At 47.2% G+C, this 26,475-nt stretch overlaps 1 protein-coding gene across 5 annotated transcripts in view; it reads left to right on the top strand.

Annotated features, from left to right (window-relative positions):
• The first annotated feature begins 2,753 nt into the window (after positions 1-2,753).
• Positions 2,754-26,475, top strand: part of LOC108712511 (cGMP-inhibited 3',5'-cyclic phosphodiesterase A) — a 71,920-nt gene continuing 48,198 nt past the window's right edge. For 2 of the 5 annotated variants that reach the window (XM_041587833.1, XM_041587838.1), the window contains exon 1: positions 2,756-2,947. In XM_041587833.1, coding sequence (XP_041443767.1) covers positions 2,903-2,947 — 45 coding nt within the window. In that variant the 5' untranslated portion in view covers positions 2,756-2,902. Of the gene's footprint in view, positions 2,948-26,475 lie in introns of all 5 variants that reach the window. The other 3 variants (XM_041587837.1, XM_041587835.1, XM_041587836.1) reach the window with 3 other exon arrangements.

Here is a 26,475-nt window from a genome sequence, read left to right on the forward strand (position 1 = left end):
AAGCCCTGGGAGTTTGGAAGAAAAGGAAATGTCAAGGAATGAAACCTTCACACTCCGTCACTTCTCCAGAGATAACATTCCTATGGGGTCACCCAACTCCTGAGGGCTCTGTCACTGGCCACAACTTTAGACCAAAGCAAAGGAACTGTGAGCTGCAATTTTATGTTGGGCAATAAACTGGGATTTTCTATGGAATTTAAAAAAAAATTCTATGTGGGGCCAACTCATTTATAGGTCCCAAAGCACAGGCCGGGGGCCACAGAGTTAGACTCTTCCTTTGCATGGGGGAGTGTATTTCCTGGTACTCGTGTGACTGTCTCTACTTCCTTTGCACAAGGGGAGTGTATTTCCTGGTACTCGTGTGACTGTCTCTACTTCCTTTGCACGGGGGAGTGTATTTCCTGATACTCCTGTGACTGTCTCTACTTCCTTTGCACGGGGGAGTGTATTTCCTGGTACTCGTGTGACTGTCTCTACTTCCTTTGCACGGGGAAGTGTATTTCCTGGTACTCGTGTGACTGTCTCTACTTCCTTTGCACGGGGAAGTGTATTTCCTGGTACTCGTGTGACTGTCTCTACTTCCTTTGCACGGGGAAGTGTATTTCCTGGTACTCGTGTGACTGTCTCTACTTCCTTTGCATGGGGGAGTGTATTTCCTGGTACTCGTGTGACTGTCTCTACTTCCTTTGCACGGGGGAGTGTATTTCCTGATACTCCTGTGACTGTCTCTACTTCCTTTGCACGGGGGAGTGTATTTCCTGGTACTCGTGTGACTGTCTCTACTTCCTTTGCACGGGGAAGTGTATTTCCTGGTACTCGTGTGACTGTCTCTACTTCCTTTGCACGGGGAAGTGTATTTCCTGGTACTCGTGTGACTGTCTCTACTTCCTTTGCACGGGGGAGTGTATTTCCTGGTACTCATGTGACTGTCTCTACTTCCTTTGCACGGGGAAGTGTATTTCCTGGTACTCGTGTGACTGTCTCTACTTCCTTTGCACGGGGGAATGTATTTCCTGGTACTCGTGTGACTGTCTCTACTTCCTTTGCACGGGGGAGTGTATTTCCTGGTACTCGTGTGACTGTCTCTACTTCCTTTGCACAGGGGAGTGTATTTCCTGGTACTCGTGTGACTGTCTCTACTTCCTTTGCACGGGGAAGTGTATTTCCTGGTACTCGTGTGACTGTCTCTACTTCCTTTGCACGGGGGAGTGTATTTCCTGGTACTCATGTGACTGTCTCTACTTCCTTTGCACGGGGGAGTGTATTTCCTGGTACTCGTGTGACTGTCTCTACTTCCTTTGCACGGGGGAGTGTATTTCCTGGTACTGATGTGACTGTCTCTACTTCCTTTGCACGGGGGAGTGTATTTCCTGGTACTGATGTGACTGTCTCTACTTCCTTTGCACTGGGAGTGTATTTCGTGGTAGTCGTGTTAAATTGCTCTCCATAGTATTACACATATGTTCCCTACTGTTGAAACACATATTTTCAGTAACACACTGTAACACAGAGAGTAACACAAAGAGTAACACGTGAAGAGTAACATACAAAGCCACATTAACTTTACCCAAATCTCTTGCTAATGGATGTGCATGGACCCTTCTATATTAGGGCCCCACGCTGGGTGGTTTCCCCCCCAACTGCCATTGGTAAGTGTCCTGCACCCACACTGTAACACACTCTAAGTAACACACAGATAGTGACACAGTAACACAGGCAATGTCAGTGCAGCACACGCAGTTACACTTCAATAGTAACACATGGAGAGTAACACACACAGTAACATAAAGAGGGAAAGACACATAGAGTAACACACAGAGTAACAGAGAGTAACAGACACACAGAGGGTAAGACACAGAGTAACAGAGAGAAAGAAACAGAAAGTAACACACAAAGTAACAGAGGGTAAGAAACAGAGTAACAGAGTAAGAAAAAGAGAGTAACACAAAGTAACATACACAGTAACAGACAGAGAGTAACACACAGAGAGTAACACACAGAGAGTAGCAGACATAGAGTTACAGACAGAGAGTAACACACAGAGTAACAAACACACACACATGGTAAGACACACAGTAATAGACAGAGTAACACACACACATGGTAAGACACACAGTAATAGACACACACAGAGGGTAAGACACAGAGTAAAATAACAGACACACAGAGGGTAAAACAGAGTAACATAGAGTAAAAGACACACACAGAGAGTAAAGCACAGAATAATAGACAGTAACATAGTAACAGACCCATAGAGAGGGCAAGACAAAGTAACACTTACACACAGATGGTGGAAGACGGGTAACAAAGAGTAACAGACACACACACACAGGATAAAAGAGAATAATAGACAGTAACACAGAGTAACAGACACAGAGGGTGACAAATAGTAACTCACACACACAGAGTAACAGAGAGTAACAGAGTAACAGACACACAGACAGAGGGTAAGAGAGAGAGAGTGTAACAGAGAGAGAGTGTCAGAGATAGAGGGAAGTAGAGAGAGAGAGAGAGAGAGGGGTGAGTAGAGAGAGCGCTAGTGAGAGACAGTTGGGAGGCAGGAGAGAGAGAGAGAGAGTCGGGTCAGAGGGAGAGGAGACAGAGGAGAGAGCGGAGAGAGAGCTGAGGGAGGAGGTTTGAGGAGGAGGGAGGGAGAGAGAAGTGAGGGAGGAGGAGGGAGAGGAGGGAGCGCAGAGCGGGGAGGGGAGAGTCAGTGCGGGAGAAACATCGGCCGTTACTGGGGGGGCAGCAGAGGGGTTTGGGGGCAAATAAGGAGCCGAGGACTATACTGGGGGGCACCGGACTGTACTGGGGGGGCAACAGCGCTCGGGATCTGAACTCAGTGGGGGAGAAAGAGCCCAAGTGCCCCCCACTCTGCGCCTATGTCCTACCGACCCCCATCATGTCCCACCGGAGAACTTCCCTGCCCTGTATCCCCCGAGATCAGGTAATGACTAATTATATTAATATTAATACTAATACTAATAATAATACTAATAAGTATCCCACACACTGAGCTCTTCTCTATGTGTATCTCTATGTGTATCTGTGTGTGTATGTCTATGTGTATATGTGCTGTTCTGTCCTGGGACTCACTGCTGCTGTTAGTCTTGTCTCTACTTTATTCCTTTATTCCTCTCTATTACTATGTATTTTATTCCTTTATTCCTCTCTACTTTATTCCTCTCTACTTTATTCCTCTCTACTTTATTCCTCTCTACTTTATTCCTATGAATTTTATTCCTCTCTACTTTATTCCTTTATTCCTCTCCATTCCTATCTATTTTATCCCTTTATTTCTCTCTACTTTATTCCTATGTATTTTATTACTTTATTCCTATGTATTTTATTCCTCTCTACTTTATTCCTTTATTCTTCTCTATTCCTATGTATTTTATCCCTTTATTCCTCTCTACTTTATTCCTCTCTACTTTATTCCTCTCTACTTTATTCCTCTGTACTTTACTCCTATGTATTTTATTCCTTTCTACTTTATTCCTCTCTAATTTATTCCTATGAATTTTATTCCTTTATTCCTGTCTACTTTATTCCTTTATTCCTCTCTACTTTATTCCTATGAATTTTATTCCTCTCTACTTTATTCCTCTGTACTTTACTCCTATGTATTTTATTCCTCTCTACTTTATTCCTTTATTCCTCTGTACTTTACTCCTATGCACTTTTTCAAACCTGTTTGGGAGGCTGAAACGTTTTCATGCCTGAAATAAGTCTGAAGTGGGAAGTGTTGCTTTGGGGGTAATGCTGAGGGCAGTTTGTGGAGACCATGCCCCCCATCATGACTTTAGTGTGGGACTTCTCCAGGGGTTGGCGGGTTCCTCTGAGTCCCTACAAGGGAAACTTACTGCAGTCTGATGGCTCAGCGGGAATGTGTCCCTGGGATCTCTGTAACCCCCCATTTATTATCCGTGCTGTGGCCCAAAATTATACCCCCATTTAAACATGATTTCGCCTGCTCATGCTCCCCAACATTTAGCGTCCAATTCAACTCATTGATTTTATCCTGTAGTTATCTCTCATCATAATCAATATTCTAATGTATTGCCCACTTCCCATATTTAAAGTTGACTCCATTTCAGGAGAATGAAAAAAATGGGGTTCACTGAATTGTAACTCACCCCATGTCACTGCAGAAAGTGCCCCCCGCACCCCATTACTGAGGACACGTCTCCCTTTATATTATATTGTATTCAGCAATATCTGAATTCTGGGGCTTTTTGCTCTGACCCAATATTGGAAGGAGTAATTATTGGGGTGTTTAATGTGGTTCCACTGGATTCTATTCTATTCTGGTGTGTTGGTTCCAAGACAAAATGTACTTGGACTTTTCTATTCCCAGGGAATGTTGGGAACTTTATTCTGGTGGAGGTAAAATGGTGCAAAGTGCAGAAATTTCCATTGGGGAAGTGAAAATAAGGGGCAGTATTTGTAAAATTGGGGGCCCCTTGTGTCTGAGTGAAACAGGTCAGGGGGATATTGATACTGATCCAACTGTGGTTCTGGGGGAGATTCAGTGGGTGCGGGGCAGAGGAATGGCCAGAGCTTGGGAATGTTTCTAGGGAATTTTAGGGAGAAGTTACTAAATGCAGAACATTTTCCCCTGTCGCAGAGTCTGTGCTGAGCACTCGCTCCCTTGGGACTGCTGGGGCCGTGGGTAAATGTTGCTCTTCGGGCGGAACTTGTGCAAATTTGGACCTGCCAGATTTTTTACCAAAAGTAAATAAAACTCTCTGCAGAAACCCAAATCCTCTTGCCGCCGCCATTTCTGGGCCTACAAAATGTTGAGGGGGTGCGTGAGCAGTGCAGAATGGGCAAATATTGTCAAATGTATTTTCATCCTTATCCACAAATAACTCTAAAAGCCACTGCCTGCAATGCTGGCTCTGACTCCTGAAGAATGTACCTGGAGCCACCTCATGGCCTGTAGGGTGAGGCTCAGACGGGCTAGTGACAAGTAGGCACAATTGGATTTCCAGGCTCTGGATCTGTCTCACTTTGGACTTCTGCAGCCTTTCCAGCAATAGATTCCCTCCCCAGTGATTGGTAGATGGGCAGTTTGTCATCTCCTTCCTCCAATCACTGACGCATTTCTCTTTGGCTTTGTTTATTGTTTGTTTTACTTGCCCTTTTCTCAGTCGGTGGGAATATCCTGGGTGGGCCGGGTGCTAGTGGGCCCATCTCTCAGCCTCCCCATGTGCTGGGGGGTGTCAGGAGTTATTCATATTGGGGTCTCCCCAGTCAGCCCAGCATACAAGCTGTATTATATGATATATACCAGCACCCTCCTTTGCTGAGAGTGTTTATATGAGACGCCGAGTTTATGGGTTGGATTATAGGAAGGCGCAGAGAGAGCAGCACAGGCTGAATCATTCAGAGTTAATGGCAAGGAATTTCATAGAATGGTAATAGGGTCAATTTCCCCTTTAAAGAGCAGTGGAAGAGGAGCATGTGTTCCCTGCAGATGAAGTTGACCAGTGTTAGTGCTGACCCCCCTCCCCCCCACACACAGATACTCTCATTTTATTTCATGGTGAGGTCACAATGGAGGAGGCTGCACTGTCTGCATTCCCACCACTTTCACTCAGGGAAATCTGCTGATTCGGGAGGTTTCTGAGGGGCTCACATTAAGAGAAATATTGTACTGCCATACCTGGAACCCCCATGGATACCTCTGTTGTTGCTAGGATCACTGCCCATAGCAACCAGAAAGAGGTGGTGCTACTGCATGTTTTCTTATTCTGTAAATGAGTTTACCTGTAACTATAAACATGTTGTCCAATGTTATCACTCTGCTCCATGTTCTACCCCCCCCCCAGCTATAGAAGTGCCCCAACTCCTCCCATAGGATTGAGTGAAAGCTGCCGGGGCTCTCCTCTCATTAACTCTTTCAGTGCCAGTCTGTCAGTTGTAGTATTAACTCACTGCCGACCCTGCAAACAGTGGAGCTTTAGGGAAAGATGGACTAAGTGGTGCTCCAGTGCTCGGCCACATGTGCTGCTGTGCTGAATGTATTGCCAGATGGGATCCCTTGTGAATTGTTACTCTGGGGTCTGTCTGGACATTCCTTCCCCGTGTACTTGTGTTTATACATATGGATGGGAGCTGCCATATTGACGTGTCAGTAACAAACGGCCGGGCCCTAGGGACCATTGTGCTACTGATGAGCAGATAACACCCGGGCAAATGTGCAGTAGCTGAATACAAAGTGCCCATAAAGCTTTTATAGTGTTTCATGCGACTCCTCAATAGTATTTAGTGGAAATGTCGAGCTGGAATGTCTTACAACCAGTTACAGACCTGACGCTGGGACCATTTCCAGTTCAAACAGGGGCACAAATTACTGGGAGACCGGCGCACATTGTGCTGGAACCCACAGTTTTCTGGGCACATTGATTTGGATCAGAGAAGGAACGGCCCAACTTCTTCTCAACTCAGTACAATGTGTTCCTCATCTGCCCACAGCATGTCAGCTCCACTCACTGGCCTCTTATTGGTCAATCTGGGTCCCTTCTACTTGTGTCTCTTTAGCCTTTACACCCCAAATATGTCTGCACCTTAATATACACACACCTGGGGTATTTGTCATGTCAGCGTTCCTGCTGAATTGTGCTTAGTACAGGGAATACCTATGCTGCCATAGTTTTATGGGATCTCTCTGTACAGACTAAGAGCAAACTTAGGGACTGTTCCTGCTGAATTGTGCTTAGTACAGGGAATACCTATGCTGCCATAGTTTTATGGGATCTCTCTGTACAGACTAAGAGCAAACTTAGGGACTGTTCCTGCTGAATTGTGCTTAGTACAGGGAATACCTATGCTGCCATAGTTTTATGGGATCTCTCTGTACAGACTATGAGCAAACTTAGGGACTGTTCCTGCTGAATTGTGCTTAGTACAGGGAATACCTATGCTGCCATAGTTTTATGGGATCTCTCTGTACAGACTATGAGCAAACTTAGGGACTGTTCCTGCTGAATTGTGCTTAGTACAGGGAATACCTATGCTGCCATAGTTTTATGGGATCTCTCTGTACAGACTATGAGCAAACTTAGGGGCTGTTCCTGCTGAATTGTGCTTAGTACAGGGAATACCTATGTGCCATAGTTTTATGGGATCTCGCTGTACAGACTATGAGCAAACTTAGGAGACTGTCCCTGCTGAATTGTGCTTAGTACAGGGAATACCTATGTACCATAATTTTATGGGATCTCTCTGTACAGACTATGAGCAAACTTAGGGACTGTTCCTGCTGAATTGTGCTTAGTACAGGGAATACCTATGCTGCCATAGTTTTATGGGATCTCTCTGTACAGACTAAGAGCAAACTTAGGGACTGTTCCTGCTGAATTGTGCTTAGTACAGGGAATACCTATGCTGCCATAGTTTTATGGGATCTCTCTGTACAGACTATGAACAAACTTAGGGGCTGTTCCTGCTGAATTGTGCTTAGTACAGGGAATACCTATGTACCATAGTTTTATGGGATCTCTCTGTACAGACTATGAGCAAACTTAGGGACTGTTCCTGCTGAATTGTGCTTAGTACAAGGAATACCTATGTGCCATAGTTTTATGGGATCTCGCTGTACAGACTATGAGCAAACTTAGGAGACTGTCCCTGCTGAATTGTGCTTAGTACAGGGAATACCTATGTACCATAATTTTATGGGATCTCTCTGTACAGACTATGAGCAAACTTAGGGACTGTTCCTGCTGAATTGTGCTTAGTACAGGGAATACCTATGTACCATAGTTTTATGGGATCTCTCTGTACAGACTATGAGCAAACTTAGGGACTGTTCCTGCTGAATTGTGCTTAGTACAGGGAATACCTATGTGCCATAATTTTATGGGATCTCTCTGTACAGACTATGAGCAAACTTAGGGACTGTTCCTGCTGAATTGTGCTTAGTACAGGGAATACCTATGTACCATAGTTTTATGGGATCTCTCTGTACAGACTATGAGCAAACTTAGGGACTGTTCCTGCTGAATTGTGCTTAGTACAGGGAATACCTATGTGCCATAGTTTTATGGGATCTCTCTGTACAGACTATGAGCAAACTTAGGGACTGTTCCTGCTGAATTGTGCTTAGTACAGGGAATACCTATGCTGCCATAGTTTTATGGGATCTCTCTGTACAGACTATGAGCAAACTTAGGGGACTGTTCCTGCTGAATTGTGCTTAGTACAGAGGAATACCTATGCTGCCATAGTTTTATGGGATCTCTCTGTACAGACTATGAGCAAACTTAGGGACTGTTCCTGCTGAATTGTGCTTAGTACAGGGAATACCTATGTACCATAGTTTTATGGGATCTCTCTGTACAGACTATGAGCAAACTTAGGGGCTGTTCCTGTGTATGAAGCTTGAGTAGTGATCAGACACAGGCCAGAGTGTAGATGAATGAATGTGAGTTTATTGTCCTCTAGTGCCGGTTCAGGTAGAAGAATTGGGCGCATTTCAGGCCAAGGTCCAGTTGTAGTTGCCGTTGGTTCTGGTGCAGGTCACTTTAATAACGGGGGGCTGCTTTATACTCGCTGGATTCAGAGTAATGGTGTGAGAGGGGCCAGTGAATGTAACAAGGCAATTACTCGTTGTTTTGTGCAGACGCAATTGGAGCGGAAACGTTTGGTTCAGACTCGCTGGATCCCTGACAGATTGTCTCCCGCCCCGGAGCAATGATTCGTTCTGCTTTAGCCGCTCATTAGCCCCCACTCTCAGGCACTTCAGGTCGGGGCAGAGGGATGAGGTTCTGTCAAAGCAAATCTGCTGCCACCACTTTGGGGGTCCCTCCTGTCCGACTGGAACTGAACTCAGGGTTAACCAATGAAAGGGGTACGATTGGGGTGCAACCAACTGCTGTGACCCTTCCTGGAGATACCAAGGGGCTCCCCCCTGGTACCTGCCCCCCTGAAAGGGCCACTTGTTCATGTAAGTGAGGTTATTGGTGAGATGTTGGAGAAAGTTGGGCACAATGTGATGGGAACTAGTCAGTTCTCCCCCGATACAGTTTTAATGGCAGATACAGTAGATAGTTTTAAGGAAGGGCCGGATGCCCATGTCAGGCTCATATGATAGATGTCCTAGTGACTGGGAATGAGCAGGGGCAGTTCAGTTTGATAGGGGCAGATACATGCTGTACTATTTGTTGCCATGGTTATACAGAGGGGCAGATGAATGCCGTACTAATTGTTGCCATGGTTACACAGAGGGGCAGTATGTGCAGTGTCAGACCCTCAGCTCAAACAAATGCGACAGAGTTTGGCTCTAGATCCACTTGGCCGAGCCAATAGCAACACAATGAGGATCCAAGAGCTGCCAGTCACTAGAGGGTCACAGGGAGTGACGTCAATTGGCCGGAGCGGAGGTTCAACACAAAACAAACAAATAGATGTCGAGTAGCAGGACCCCCCCCCCGGTGGGCACAAGTCAGCAGGTTCCCTTTCATCTAATGGTGTTTGTGTTGTACTTGTGACACAACTGAGTGTGAAAATGGCACAACCACTGGGTAATCCCTGGCACTGGCCTCTTCCTTCTCACACCAAATAGGAGATGCCCCAAGAGCTTGCACTCATTCTAAACTCTCTTATTGAATGATGGAAGTGCTTGTGGGGGGGTGACTAATTAATACAGTGAGCCCATGCAGGGGGCAATAGGTGACCATATTGGGACCGACCCCTTAGCACCTTCTTGCACTCAGCCCTCCTTAACCCATTGCTCACAGGAACAAATTCCTCACTCCCCCCCCATGTGCCAACTAATGAGCTTAACTGGTTCTATTCTGCCCCCCACTTGCCAACTAATGAGCTTAACTGGTTCCATTCTGCCCCCCACTCGCCAACTAATGAGCTTAACTGGTTCCATTCTGCCCCCCACTCGCCAACTAATGAGCTTAACTGGTTCCATTCTGCCCCCCACTCGCCAACTAATGAGCTTAACTGGTTCCATTCTGCCCCCCACTCGCCAACTAATGAGCTTAACTGGTTCCATTCTGCCCCCCACTCGCCAACTAATGAGCTTAACTGGTTCCATTCTGCCCCCCACTCGCCAACTAATGAGCTTAACTGGTTCCATTCTGCCCCCCACTCGCCAACTAATGAGCTTAACTGGTTCCATTCTGCCCCCACTCGCCAACTAATGAGCTTAACTGGTTCCATTCTGCCCCCCACTCGCCAACTAATGAGCTTAACTGGTTCCATTCTGCCCCCCACTCGCCAACTAATGAGCTTAACTGGTTCCATTCTGCCCCCCACTTGCCAACTAATGAGCTTAACTGGTTCCATTCTGCCCCACAAGTGCCAACTAATGAGCTTTAAAGGTTCCATTCTGCCCCCCCCACTTGCCAACTAATGAGCTTAACTGGTTCCATTCTGCCCCCCAAGTGTCAAATAATGAGCTTTAAAGGTTGTATTCTGCCCCCCACTTGCCAACTAATGAGCTTCCATTCTGCCCCCAAGAAGCAGTTGTGTCAGACTTGTCCGGGCAGTGGTTGGGGCCCCGGCACGTAGAAAGGGGTTAATTAGGGTGCCAGTGTATAATGTACTTGATGGTTGTGTTGCCTTTGGGAATAATGAGAGTGGTGTTTATCAGACTGTGCCTGGGTGTTGGGGAGTCGTTCCCAGCAGTGCAGCTACGTGGGAGTGAAGCACCTTCCCGGGATGTAATGAAGCTCCTATAGGGGAACATCTGTGCCATGTGTTTATGTGCGGAATTCCCAGCAATCCTGGCACCCGGCCTGTTCCACCCTCACCCAATCCTGCGCCATTCACATTCCACTCAATTCAACTCATGTTACTGTCCAGACAACTGAATTAGTCATTTTTCTCTGATCTGAATATGCAAATTAGGGTTTGGATTCCGATTGGGTAATGTTTCATGTCATTGACTGAGTAACACCTCGTTAGTTATTTAAAGAGACAGGCGCTGGTTTTGTAAGTGTTACATTGGGTCACATCTCAGTAGGAGCCAGTGATGAGGCTGATGGGATTCTGCTCCCCCCCCCACTGTAAGGGCAGTAAAACATTCCCACATTCCTGCCAGGGTGGGGGCATAACTGGAGCCTAATGAGCAGAGGCCCCCAAGCCATTTCCAATGTGCGGAGAGACAGCCCTGTGGGGTCACAATCTCTGGAGTCTCTTTCCTGCCTGGACACGATGACTGGGGAATAAATCGTGGAATTGCCCCTGGGGGGTCTGGAGCACAGCTGAACTGGGGTGAATACCTGCTCCTCCCCCTCACACTGACTGGGTCACCCACTGGGTGGCAGTTGCAGAGAGGAGTGGGCCAGTGGGTTGGGCCAGTTTAGGGACAACCTTCCTAATGAAGTAACTAATAGTTGTGTATTAGTCGTGTAGCGGGTATTGGACTAATTAGGAAGTAATTAGCATGTTCATATAATGACTGGGCAGCCTCTGGGGGCAGTCCTTCCCTTTAAAAGAAGAATAATTGCCCCCTCAGCTGCCACCAAAGATCTGGAGTTGGCAGTTGCAGGTGCAGTTTATTGGCAGTGACGGGAGGCTGAGGGTCTGAGAGTGTCCAGCTGGGGGGGCCTTATTGGTTTATCCGACAGCGTCACGGTGGGGTTCAAACATGACAAGCCGCACAATCGTCAGCAATTAGTGAATCAGCCTTTCAGGTCGAGGGGGGGGGTGGCCTGGTGCAGCCCCTCAGCTCCTCTCAAACGTCTGCAGGTCGTTTAGTGTAATTAGATTGTGAGCATCTGTTTCTCCTCTCTCTTCCCTAATTGCTCTGCCTGTGCCGACGCTTGTCTGCGATTTGGTCAGATTCGGCATTTGGAGAGGACAAAGTTCCTTTTTGCAACGGCGGCAGAGGGGAAGTACTTACCTTTACATCAGTTGTAGGTTGGTGCATCATTGAGCACCTACAGTATTAGCACATGATGCGGGGCAGGTACCTCCCCAATGCTCCGAGCAGCTGTTAAACAGGGGCAGGTGGCACTGCTCACAGCCACCAACATCCCCCCCCACGCTTGCCCATCTCATTACGTCAAGTCACATCACGTCACTTTCATTGCATTAACTTACCTCCTTCTTTCAACTTTGAGGAGGCAGAAGGTCAGGAGAGCAGACCTGGCCCAGTCCGACCCTGCCAGTGCAGTACACAATATATGGTGCAGATAGTGATCTGTTATCTTTATCTTGCCCTACTATCTCCATCTTACCCTTCTGTCTCCATCTTGCTGTACTGTCTCCATCTTGCCCTACTGTCTCCATCTTGCCCTACTGTCTCCATCTTGTCCTACTGTCTCCATCTTGCTTTTCTGTCTTTATCTTGCCCTACTGTCTCCATCTTCTCCTGCTGTCTCAATATTTTCCTACTGTCTTCACCTTGTTCTACTGTCTCCATCTTGCCCTACTGTCTCCATCTTGTCCTACTGTCTCCATCTTGCCCTACTGTCTCCATCTTACCCTACTGTCTCCATCTTGTTCTACTGTCTCCATCTTTCCCTACTGTCTCCATCTTGTCCTACTGTCTCCATCTGGTCCTACTGTCTCCATCTTGCTCTACTGTCTTTATCTTGTCCTACTGTCTCCATCTTTTCCTGCTGTCTCAATATTGTCCTACTGTCTTCATCTTGTCCTACTGTCTCCATCATATCTTACTGTCTCTGTCTCGCCCTATTGTCTCTGTCTTGCCCTACTGGCTTTGTCTTACCCTACTGTTTCCGTCTGGTCCTACTGTCTCCATCTTGTCCTAATGTCTCCATCTTGTCCTACTGTCTCCATCTTGCCCTACTGTCTCCATCTTGTCCTACTGTCTCCATCATGTCTTACTGTCTCGCCCTATTGTCTCTGTCTTGCCCTACTGTCTCTGTCTTACCCTACTGTCTCTGTCTTGCCCTACTGTCTCCATCTTGCCCTACTGTTTCCACCTTACCCTACTGTCTCCATCTTGTCCTACTTTCACCATTTTGCCCTACTGTCTCCATCTTGTCCTACTGTCTCGATCTTGTCCTACTGTCCCCATCTTGCCCTACTGTCCCCATCTTGCCCTACTGTCTCCATCTTACCCTACTGTCTCCATCTTGCCCTACTGTCTCCATCTTGCCCTACTGTCTCCATCTTGTCCTACTGTCTCCATCTTGTCCTACTGTCTCCATCTTGTCCTACTGTCCCCATCTTGCCCTACTGTCCCCATCTTGCCCTACTGTCTCCATCTTACCCTACTGTCTCCATCTTGCCCTACTGTCTCCATCTTGCCCTACTGTCTCCATCTGGTCCTACTGTCTCCATCTTGCCCTACTGTCTCCATCTTGCCCTACTGTCTCCATCTTACCCTACTGTCTCCATCTTGCCCTACTGTCTCCATCTGGTCCTACTGTCTCCATCTTGCCCTACTGTCTCCATCTTGCCCTACTGTCTCCATCTTGCCCTACTGTCTCCATCTTGCCCTACTGTCTCCATCTTGTCCTACTGTCTCCATCTTGTCCTACTGTCTCCATCTTGCCCTACTGTCTCCATCTTCTCCTGCTGTCTCAATATTTTCCTACTGTCTTCACCTTGTTCTACTGTCTCCATCTTGCCCTACTGTCTCCATCTTGTCCTACTGTCTCCATCTTGCCCTACTGTCTCCATCTTGTCCTACTGTCTCCATCTGGTCCTACTGTCTCCATCTTGCTCTACTGTCTTTATCTTGTCCTACTGTCTCCATCTTTTCCTGCTGTCTCAACATTGTCCTACTGTCTTCATCTTGTCCTACTGTCTCCATCATATCTTACTGTCTCTGTCTCGCCCTATTGTCTCTGTCTTGCCCTACTGGCTTTGTCTTACCCTATTGTTTCCGTCTGGTCCTACTGTCTCCATCTTGTCCTAATGTCTCCATCTTGTCCTACTGTCTCCATCTTGCCCTACTGTCTCCATCATGTCTTACTGTCTCTGTCTCGCCCTATTGTCTCTGTCTTGCCCTACTGTCTCTGTCTTACCCTACTGTCTCTGTCTTGCCCTACTGTCTCCATCTTGCCCTACTGTTTCCACCTTACCCTACTGTCTCCATCTTGTCCTACTTTCACCATTTTGCCCTACTGTCTCCATCTTGCCCTACTGTCTCCATCTTGTCCTACTATCTCCATCTTGTCCTACTGTCTCGATCTTGTCCTACTGTCTCGATCTTGTCCTACTGTCTCCATCTTGTCCTACTTTCTCCATCTTGTCCTACTGTCTCCATCTTGTCCTACTGTCCCCATCTTGTCCTACTGTCCCCATCTTGCCCTACTGTCCCCATCTTGTCCTACTGTCTCCATCTTGTCCTACTGTCTCCATCTTGTCCTACTGTCTCCATCTTGTCCTACTGTCCCCATCTTGTCCTACTGTCCCCATCTTGCCCTACTGTCTCCATCTTGTCCTACTGTCTCCATCTTGTCCTACTGTCCCCATCTTGCCCTACTGTCCCCATCTTGTCCTACTGTCTCCATCTTGTCCTACTGTCTCCATCTTGTCCTACTGTCTCCATCTTGTCCTACTGTCTCCATCTTGTCCTACTGTCTCCATCTTGTCCTACTGTCCCCATCTTGTCCTACTGTCCCCATCTTGCCCTACTGTCTCCATCTTGTCCTACTGTCTCCATCTTGTCCTACTGTCCCCATCTTGCCCTACTGCCCCCATCTTGTCCTACTGTCTCCATCTTGTCCTACTGTCTCCATCTTGTCCTACTGTCTCCATCTTGTCCTACTGTCCCCATCTTGTCCTACTGTCCCCATCTTGCCCTACTGTCTCCATCTTGTCCTACTGTCCCCATCTTGTCCTACTGTCCCCATCTTGCCCTACTGTCCCCATCTTGTCCTACTGTCTCCATCTTGTCCTACTGTCTCCATCTTGTCCTACTGTCTCCATCTTGTCCTACTGTCTCCATCTTGTCCTACTGTCCCCATCTTGTCCTACTGTCCCCATCTTGCCCTACTGTCTCCATCTTGTCCTACTGTCTCCATCTTGTCCTACTGTCCCCATCTTGCCCTACTGTCCCCATCTTGTCCTACTGTCTCCATCTTGTCCTACTGTCTCCATCTTGTCCTACTGTCTCCATCTTGTCCTACTGTCCCCATCTTGTCCTACTGTCCCCATCTTGCCCTACTGTCTCCATCTTGTCCTACTGTCCCCATCTTGTCCTACTGTCCCCATCTTGCCCTACTGTCTCCATCTTGTCCTACTGTCTCCATCTTGTCCTACTGTCTCCACCTTGTCCTACTGTCTCCATCTTGCCCTACTGTCTCCATCTTGCACACTAGGCGGTGGTTGTGCTGGGGGGTAATTAGGAAGGTGTTACTTTTATACAGTCAGTTGATACCCTATCCCAGTGGGATTAGTAGGTAAGTGGATAAGTGGAGGCAGAATATCCTTTCCCAGTGTTGCTCCCAACTTTCCATATGGATTGGGCGTCAGGAGGAAGTGGTTGCTAGGGATAACACACACGGTTATTATTGAGGGTCGTGTTACACACTCGGCTCATCTTGTTCCCATTTGCTGCCCGAGCAAATCCCAGTGAAAATATTTATCCATAAACATGACCTTTCTCTTGCTCCTGCCACTCCTGATGCCACGGGGAAAGTCTCCTCCATTGATTAGTGAGTCTGGGGACGGCTCCCAATGTCTGGGGGCACAGAGCATCATGGGATTCACTAGAGGCGTTTTGTGATTGGCTTGTTAGTGCAAAATGACCGGGGCCACACAGACTGGCACCAGGGCAATGGCTTTCACTACAGGGATCTGATTGGTTAATGATCAGGAAGGAAATGAATGAATTGTTTCTTATACAGTTTCTCATTCGCACAAATAAAATTCACTTCATAAATAGAAGTGATCCCATTGGCTGAAATCAGGGGCAGGGGGTAATTAGTAGGTAAAGACAAGACATTTCCCTATGAAGGGGGTAACTGGTTCCTAGAGACTGGATTTGGCCCAATGAAGGGGGTAATTAGTTGCTAAACAGTGAACTCCCCCAGTGCAGAGGGCAGTTATGTGGGGGCCAGGGTAACTTCTTTATGACACAATAAATAAAGAGCAGAAGAATTTTCCTTATTGTATCCCTCCCCCCAACCAACTGCCAGCTCCCTGGCCAAGCGTCAGTTCTGTCAGTATTACCCCGGGGTGGGGGCGCCAGCACGTTGGGGGGGTAGAGGGACGGGTGGGATTCCTGCAGGCGACTTGTGTCCCGGGAATCTGGGAGGAGAATGGAGTTTCTCTGCAACTGTCAGCGCAATGTCGGCAGCTGGGACAGTGGGATTGACCTTCGGCCTCATAATAACAACGTGATTAATATTATTGTGGAAATGAGGGGAGGGTTGTAGTTCTGCCTGGGGGGCCTCCCTGCTGTGTGCAGCACGACCCCCCCGTCTAATGAAAACACAGAGATATTGAGAGGATTTTGGGAAAGTTCCAAGTGTCTCATTAATTCAGGATTATTGATCTGTGAATCAATTCCTATAAGCAACTGTCATGTGCTGTAGTTTTGTTTCTTCTGATCTGCTTAGTCTTCCTTATTGGCCCCTCTCTGATACCCATAGGGCCCCCCTTATTGGCCCCTCTCTGATACCCATAGGGCCCCCCTTATTGGCCCCTCTCTGATACCCGTATCCCGTTATCCTTTGCTTTAGTGTAAGGAGAATATGAAGAGGGGAATGGACAGTTTATTCTCCAGTTCTGACAGTTAGTGCCAACAGATTCAGCTTTGCACACGGTCTCCTTTGTCCTTTGGAAACTGGATGCAGTTCAGCAGTGGTACAGATGGATTCTTAAAGCAACAGTGCACAGTAAAAGTTTCTCAAAGCCCCCCCCATAGCTGTTATTGGATTGTTCCAATCATCGGGGGCAATAAAGAGATTTCTTGTAGTGCTGGAAGCCCCCAGTCCCCTTGTGATGTTGCCATATTGGCACATTCCCAGTTGTCTCAGTATATTGGATGATTCTAATTGGAGGAGGATTTAGTTATTGGGGTGCTATACACCTATATATATATAAACGGAGAGCAACGAGCTCTGCATAAACAAACAGCAGAATTCAGCAAATGAAACAAAATGACCCCATACAGTTATTTTTGAATTGACCAGGAACTGGGGGGGGTATAGGCCAAAGCCTCAGGGTTCGGCTCCTTTTTCACGGAATTCTGTGTATTTTTTTTTGAACACTCATAAAAGATATTTCTATTCCTGAATGTGTGTTGGCCGGGGGGGCATGTTTACTGCTCATGTAACTTTCATTTCTATTTATTGGTGGGTTTTATTACAAGGGGGAGTGAAATAGGGAACGGATCCTGCTTTCCTGCCTCCTCTGTTTGTCTTGGACTTTTGCCTCGGCCCCAATAATAATCCCCCCTCTGTGTTTCCCTTTCCTGCTGAATCAGCAACTGCCAGTCTGGGGGGGGGGGAGCTGACAGTTGTGGGGGGCTCCCATAGCCAATAGCGACTCTTAAAGCCGCGTCACCCCACTCTCATCCCGCATTTATGGCCAGATTTAGTTTTGGGTTCAGCATTAGAGGGGCCCCTGGCTGGGGTACAATGTGTAGAATCTACATCACTGGACTTGCGCACAGAGCTGACAATTTGGAGCAGCTGCCCTGGCCCCCCGAAGATAATGATGGGGCCCTGGGACAGAATCCTCAGCTTATTGATCAGGGGCCCCGCACTGGATAACAGGACTTGGACCCCTCAGTTTCTTAGGGTCACCCTAATTCTAATTAATGAGGCAAATTCTTTGGGCACATCTTTTCTGTCTCAGCTGATGTAAGCGGTTTGAGTGTAAGCTCTGTGGGGTCAGGAACCTTTCTTTAGCCCGTCCAGCTGATGTTGGCAGAGGCTGCTGGGAAATGTAGTTTATACAGTGAGTACAAACTGTAAGTCTAAATCCTTTTTTCTCTTTATATAACTGACCCTAAAACTGCCCTTGTCCTCATGTGCCGATACAATCGATAGCGTATCTAGCGCCCCAAAAATCCATTCCTGTGCCGAATGGCTGATGGCACAATGTGCGTCAGTAGCTGCAAAGTAGCAGGGAGTTATTATCCAACTGGCGGCTCTGAATGGCAGCACAATGTGGCATTTTGTCATGGATAAATAAGTGCCAGCGAGAGACCAATAGATCTGCTTCTTCCATTAAACATTCACATTCGACCGTCGGCCCATGTGAGAAAATATTAGTTGCCCTTGAAATGCGTCCAACACAAATGTCCGGCTCTCGAAAAAGGGAACGAATTGTTTCAAAATGGAAAAAACTGGAGATGAATCCGTCTGTTCCCGGGATCTCATTGGATAGTGGCACAGAAAATCCTTAAAGGGATCCGGTTCCCTATTTCCTAAAAGGAGAGAGAAGCAGGGGAAGCTGTGAGTGTGGGGGTTCTGTTATATACACCGTATGGGACCGACAGTCTCACGGTTCTGTTATATACACCGTATGGGACCGACAGTCTCACGGTTCTGTTATATATACTGTATGGGACCGACGGTCTCACGGTTCTGTTATATACACCGTATGGGACCGACAGTCTCACGGTTCTGCTATATACGCTGTATGGGACCGACAGTCTCACGGTTCTGTTATATACACTGTATGGGACCGACAGTCTCACGGTTCTGTTATATACACCGTATGGGACCGACAGTCTCACGGTTCTGCTATATACGCTGTATGGGACCGACAGTCTCACGGTTCTGTTATATACACTGTATGGGACCGACAGTCTCACGGTTCTGTTATATTCGTTGTATGGGACCGACAGTCTCACGGTTCTGTTATATACACTGTATGGGACCGACAGTCTCACGGTTCTGTTATATACACTGTATGGGACCGACAGTCTCACGGTTCTGTTATATACGCTGTATGGGACCGACAGTCTCACGGTTCGTTTATATTCGTTGTATGGGACCGACGGTCTCACGGTTCTGTTATATACACTGTATGGGACCGACAGTCTCACGGTTCTATTATATACACTGTATGGGACCGACAGTCTCACGGTTCTGCTATATACGCTGTATGGGACCGACAGTCTCACGGTTCTGTTATATACACTGTATGGGACCGACAGTCTCACGGTTCTGTTATATTCGTTGTATGGGACCGACAGTCTCACGGTTCTGTTATATACACTGTATGGGACCGACAGTCTCACGGTTCTATTATATACACTGTATGGGACCGACAGTCTCACGGTTCTGTTATATACACTGTATGGGACCGACAGTCTCACGGTTCTGTTATATACACTGTATGGGACCGACAGTCTCACGGTTCTGTTATATTCGTTGTATGGGACCGACAGTCTCACGGTTCTGTTATATACACTGTATGGGACCGACAGTCTCACGGTTCTGCTATATACGCTGTATGGGACCGACAGTCTCACGGTTCTGTTATATACACTGTATGGGACCGACAGTCTCACGGTTCTGTTATATTCGTTGTATGGGACCGACAGTCTCACGGTTCTGTTATATACACTGTATGGGACCGACAATCTCACGGTTCTGCTATATACGCTGTATGGGACCGACAGTCTCACGGTTCTGTTATATACGCTGTATGGGACCGACAGTCTCACGGTTCTGTTATATACACTGTATGGGACCGACAGTCTCACAGTTCTGTTATATACACTGTATGGGACCGACAGTCTCACGGTTCTGTTATATACGCTGTATGGGACCGACAGTCTCACGGTTCGTTTATATTCGTTGTATGGGACCGACAGTCTCACGGTTCTGTTATATACACTGTATGGGACCGACAGTCTCACGGTTCTGTTATATACACTGTATGGGACCGACAGTCTCACGGTTCTGTTATATACGCTGTATGGGACCGACAGTCTCACGGTTCGTTTATATTCGTTGTATGGGACCGACGGTCTCACGGTTCTGTTATATACACTGTATGGGACCGACAGTCTCACGGTTCTATTATATACACTGTATGGGACCGACAGTCTCACGGTTCTGTTATATACACTGTATGGGACCGACAGTCTCACGGTTCTGTTATATACACTGTATGGGGCCAACGGTCTCGCGGTTCTGTTATATACACTGTATGGGACCGACGGTCTCGCGGTTCTGTTATATACACTGTATGGGACCGACGGTCTCGCGGTTCTGTTATATACACTGTATGGGACCGACAGTCTGTTCTGTTATATACACTGTATGGGACCGACAGTCTCACGGTTCTGTTATATACGCTGTATGGGACCGACAGTCTCATGGTTCTGTTATATACACTGTATGGGACCGACGGTCTCGCGGGTCTGTTATATACGCTGTATGGGACCGACGGTCTCGCGGTTCTGTTATATACGCTGTATGGGACCGACGGTCTCCGGTTCCGGTCTCGCGGTTCTGTTATATACCTGTATGGGACCGACGTCTCGCGGTTCTGTTATATACACTGTATGGGACCGACGGTCTCACGGTTCTGTTATATACACTGTATGGGACCGACAGTCTGACGGTTCTGTTATATACACTGTATGGGACCGACAGTCTGACGGTTCTGTTATATACACTGTATGGGACCGACGGTCTCACGGTTCTGTTATATACACTGTATGGGACCGACAGTCTGACGGTTCTGTTATATACACTGTATGGGACCGACGGTCTCACGGTTCTGTTATATACACTGTATGGGACCGACAGTCTCACGGTTCTGTTATATACACTGTATGGGACCGACAGTCTCACGGTTCTGTTATATACACTGTATGGGACCGACAGGTCTCACGGTTCTGTTATATACACTGTATGGGACCGACAGTCTCACGGTTCTGTTATATACACTGTATGGGACCGACAGTCTCACGGTTCTGTTATATACACTGTATGGGACCGACAGGTCTCACGGTTCTGTTATATACACTGTATGGGACCGACACGGTCTCACGGTTCTGTTATATACACTGTATGGGACCGACAGTCTCACGGTTCTGTTATATAACTGTATGGGACCGACAGTCTGACGGTTCTGTTATATATACACTGTATGGGACGACGGTCTCACGGTTCTGTTATATAACTGTATGGGACCGACAGTCTCACGGTTCTGTTATATATACTGTATGGGACCGACAGTCTCACGGTTCTGTTTATATACACTGTATGGGACCGACGGTCTCACGGTTCTGTTATATACACTGTATGGGACCGACGGTCTCACGGTTCTGTTATATACACTGTATGGGACCGACAGGTCTCACGGTTCTGTTATATACACTGTATGGGACCGACAGTCTACGGTTCTGTTATATACACTGTATGGGACCGACAGTCTCACGGTTCTGTTATATACACTGTATGGGACCGACAGTCTCGTTCTGTTATATACGTGTATGGGACTGACGTTAGTTCTGTTATAATACCTGTATGGGACCGACAGTCTCACGGTTCTGTTATATACACTGTATGGGACCGACGGTCTCACGGTTCTGTTATATACACTGTATGGGACCGACAGTCTCACGGTTCTGTTATATATACTGTATGGGACCGACAGTCTGACGGTTCTGTTATATACACTGTATGGGACTGACGGTCTCACGGTTCTGTTATATAAACTGTATGGGACCGACAGTCTCACGGTTCTGTTATATATACTGTATGGGACCGACAGTCTCACGGTTCTGTTATATATACTGTATGGGACCGACAGTCTGACGGTTCTGTTATATACACTGTATGGGACCGACGGTCTCACGGTTCTGTTATATACACTGTATGGGACCGACGGTCTCACGGTTCTGTTATATACACTGTATGGGACCGACAGTCTCACGGTTCTGTTATATACACTGTATGGGACCGACAGTCTCACGGTTCTGTTATATACGCTGTATGGGACCGACAGTCTGAGGGTTCTGTTATATACACTGTATGGGACCGACAGTCTCACGGTTCTGTTATATACACTGTATGGGACCGACAGTCTGACGGTTCTGTTATATACACTGTATGGGACCGACGGTCTCACGGTTCTGTTATATAAACTGTATGGGACCGACAGTCTCACGGTTCTGTTATATACACTGTATGGGACCGACGGTCTCACGGTTCTGTTATATACACTGTATGGGACCGACAGTCTCACGGTTCTGTTATATACACTGTATGGGACTGACAGTCTGACGGTTCTGTTATATACACTGTATGGGACCGACGGTCTCACGGTTCTGTTATATACACTGTATGGGACCGACAGTCTGACGGTTCTGTTATATACACTGTATGGGACCGACGGTCTCACGGTTCTGTTATATACACTGTATGGGACCGTCAGTCTCACGGTTCTGTTATATACACTGTATGGGACCGACAGTCTGACGATTCTGTTATATACACTGTATGGGACCGACGGTCTCACGGTTCTGTTATATACACTGTATGGGACCGACAGTCTCACGGTTCTGTTATATATTCTGTATGGGACCGACAGTCTGACGGTTCTGTTATATACACTGTATGGGACCGACGGTCTCACGGTTCTGTTATATACACTGTATGGGACCGACGGTCTCACGGTTCTGTTATATACACTGTATGGGACCGACAGTCTCACGGTTCTGTTATATATACTGTATGGGACCGACAGTCTGACGGTTCTGTTATATACACTGTATGGGACCGACGGTCTCACGGTTCTGTTATATAAACTGTATGGGACCGACAGTCTCACGGTTCTGTTATATATACTGTATGGGACCGACAGTCTCACGGTTCTGTTATATATACTGTATGGGACCGACAGTCTGACGGTTCTGTTATATACACTGTATGGGACCGACGGTCTCACGGTTCTGTTATATACACTGTATGGGACCGACGGTCTCACGGTTCTGTTATATACACTGTATGGGACCGACAGTCTGACGGTTCTGTTATATACACTGTATGGGACCGACAGTCTCACGGTTCTGTTATATACACTGTATGGGACCGACAGTCTCACGGTTCTGTTATATACACTGTATGGGACCGACAGTCTCACGGTTCTGTTATATACACTGTATGGGGCCGACGGTCTCGCGGTTCTGTTATATACACTGTATGGGACCGACGGTCTCGCGGTTCTGTTATATACACTGTATGGGACCGACGGTCTCGCGGTTCTGTTATATACACTGTATGGGACCGACAGTCTGTTCTGTTATATACACTGTATGGGACCGACAGTCTCACGGTTCTGTTATATACACTGTATGGGACCGACAGTCTCACGGTTCTATTATATACACTGTATGGGACCGACAGTCTCACGGTTCTGTTATATACACTGTATGGGACCGACAGTCTCACGGTTCTGTTATATACACTGTATGGGACCGACAGTCTCACGGTTCTGTTATATACACTGTATGGGACCGACAATCTCACGGTTCTGTTATATACACTGTATGGGACGACAGTCTCACGGTTCTGTTATATACACTGTATGGGACCGACAGTCTCACGGTTCTGTTATATACACTGTATGGGGCCGACGGTCTCGCGGTTCTGTTATATACACTGTATGGGACCGACGGTCTCGCGGTTCTGTTATATACACTGTATGGGACCGACGGTCTCGCGGTTCTGTTATATACACTGTATGGGACCGACAGTCTGTTCTGTTATATACACTGTATGGGACCGACAGTCTCACGGTTCTGTTATATACACTGTATGGGACCGACGGTCTCGCGGGTCTGTTATATACGCTGTATGGGACCGACGGTCTCGCGGTTCTGTTATATACGCTGTATGGGACCGACGGTCTCGCGGTTCTGTTATATACGCTGTATGGGACCGACGGTCTCGCGGTTCTGTTATATACACTGTATGGGACCGACAGTCTGACGGTTCTGTTATATACACTGTATGGGACCGACAGTCTGACGGTTCTGTTATATACACTGTATGGGACCGACGGTCTCACGGTTCTGTTATATACACTGTATGGGACCGACAGTCTCACGGTTCTGTTATATACACTGTATGGGACCGACAGTCTGACGGTTCTGTTATATACACTGTATGGGACCGACGGTCTCACGGTTCTGTTATATACACTGTATGGGACCGACAGTCTCACGGTTCTGTTATATATACTGTATGGGACCGACAGTCTGACGGTTCTGTTATATACACTGTATGGGACCGACAGTCTGACGGTTCTGTTATATACACTGTATGGGACCGACGGTCTCACGGTTCTGTTATATACACTGTATGGGACCGACGGTCTCACGGTTCTGTTATATACACTGTATGGGACCGACGGTCTCGCGGTTCTGTTATATACGCTGTAAGGGACCGACAGTCTGTTCTGTTATATACACTGTATGGGACCGACAGTCTGTTCTGTTATGGAGAGGACAGTCCCTGTAACTCCCAGCATTCCCTCTGACTCCCAGCAGTTCTCCTGTGTTGAAACAGCGTGGGGGGCTTAGGCAGCAGTGAATGGTGTATCATGAGGTGATCTTTTGCTTGTTATCTGGGGATTGTGGGAGTTGTAGTCCAACAGGCTGTGTAACATAACTGGCAGCAAAGCCATAGAGTGATTAGTGGGCACAGAGTCTCTGTATAGCAATGAATGGGCAGCTCTGTGCCAGGAAAGGTTAAAGCAACAGCCACTTTGTACGTCTTGCAGCCGCCGCTGGTACAATAAACAGACTCCCGACCTCACCCGACCCTGCGCCACTTGCCTCTCTACTGCCCCCCTGCACCCACGGCTGTCTCTGCTTCTCTTCCCATTGTCCCCCAACGTCTGTACCCCATCATTGCTCAAACAGGACAATCTGTGGATATGTTGGGGCCCCTAAAATGAATTTTCTGTGGGGCCCAGTAACATCTAGTTCCACCACTGCTTCCCACACTGACACTTGGGGTATATCATTATTATATATCAGTATATCATTTCTATCATTTGCATACGACTGATCTCATTGGCTGCTGCGCATGCTCCTCCCTCCCACAGACAGAGACATAACATTGTGTGTGTGTGTCGGCAGCTGGGCGGCTGATCATCGAGGAGGATGAAAGACTCCTGTGCTCCCTGTGTAAAATCCATTCACTGCTGGTGCCACAAGCGTTTCCCTTGGTTCCATGAAGTGAGTGATGAGCAGAATAAGGGGGAGATCTGTGTATGGAGGCCCCTGATATACATCATAAAGGGATACAGGGTGGCCATTCCTCTAACCCAGGGGTCCCCAACCTTTTTTACCCGTGAGCCACATTCAAATGTAAAAAGAGTTGGGGAGCAACACAAGCATGAAAAAGTCCCTTGGGTGCCAAACAAGGGCTGTGATTGGCTATTGGTAGCCCCTATATGGACTGGCAGTCTATAGGAGGCTCTACTTGGCACTATACTTAGTTTTTATACAATTAAAACTTGCCTCAAATATAAGCCCCTGTTTTGAGGACCCTGAGAGCAACATCCGAGGGGTTTGGAGAGCAACATGTTACTCACGAGCTGCTGGTTGGGGATCACTGGTCTAGGGATTGTTATTTACCTGGAATTCTCAGCTCTTCACAAACAACTCAGGGCTGGGGCCCCACATATCCCACATTGGCCCTCAATACAAGCAGTGAGCACAGGCCCATGGATACAGATCATTTGCGGCTGATTTATGGTGTATTTGCTTTGGAATCAGATGGATTTATTGGGGCTGTTTGGCCAAACTCTGCGACCCAGGAGCAGTCGGCTGATGGTTGTTGTGATTTATAGTTATACTACCACTCCCCGTGTATAAAACATTCCCCATGGATTGTTTATAACCTTTCATTGGCTGAGATAAAGCAGAGGAACCACTTCCCAAGGATCAGGGGTTATTTTACTCTGAAAACTACTCCTGCTCCCCTACTGTAAGGCTACTGTAACTCCCAGCAGGCCTTTATTGTAAGAGATCATACACAGATATAATGTGCTCCTGCTCCTCTACTGTAAGTCTACTGTAACTCCCAGCAGGCCTTTATTGTAAGAGATCATACACAGATATAATGTGCTCCTGCTCCCCTACTGTAAGGCTACTGTAACTCCCAGCAGGGCTTTATTGTAAGAGATCATACACAGATATAATGTGCTCCTACTCCTCTACTGAAAGTCTACTGTAACTCCCAGCAGGGCTTTACTATAAGAGATCATACACAGATATAATGTGCTCCTGCTCTCCTACTGTAAGGCTACTGTAACTCCCAGCAGGGCTTTATTGTAAGAGATCATACACAGATATAATGTGCTCCTGCTCCCCTACTGTAAGGCTACTGTAACTCCCAGCAGGTCTTTATTGTAAGAGATCATACACAGATATAATGTGCTCCTACTCCTCTACTGAAAGTCTACTGTAACTCCCAGCAGGACTTTATTGTAAGAGATCATACACAGATATAATGTGCTCCTGCTCCCCTACTGTAAGGCTACTGTAACTCCCAGCAGGTCTTTATTGTAAGAGATCATACACAGATATAATGTGCTCCTGCT

Source organism: Xenopus laevis, chromosome 3S (assembly GCF_017654675.1).
Source record: "Xenopus laevis strain J_2021 chromosome 3S, Xenopus_laevis_v10.1, whole genome shotgun sequence".
Lineage (NCBI taxonomy): Eukaryota > Metazoa > Chordata > Amphibia > Anura > Pipidae > Xenopus > Xenopus laevis.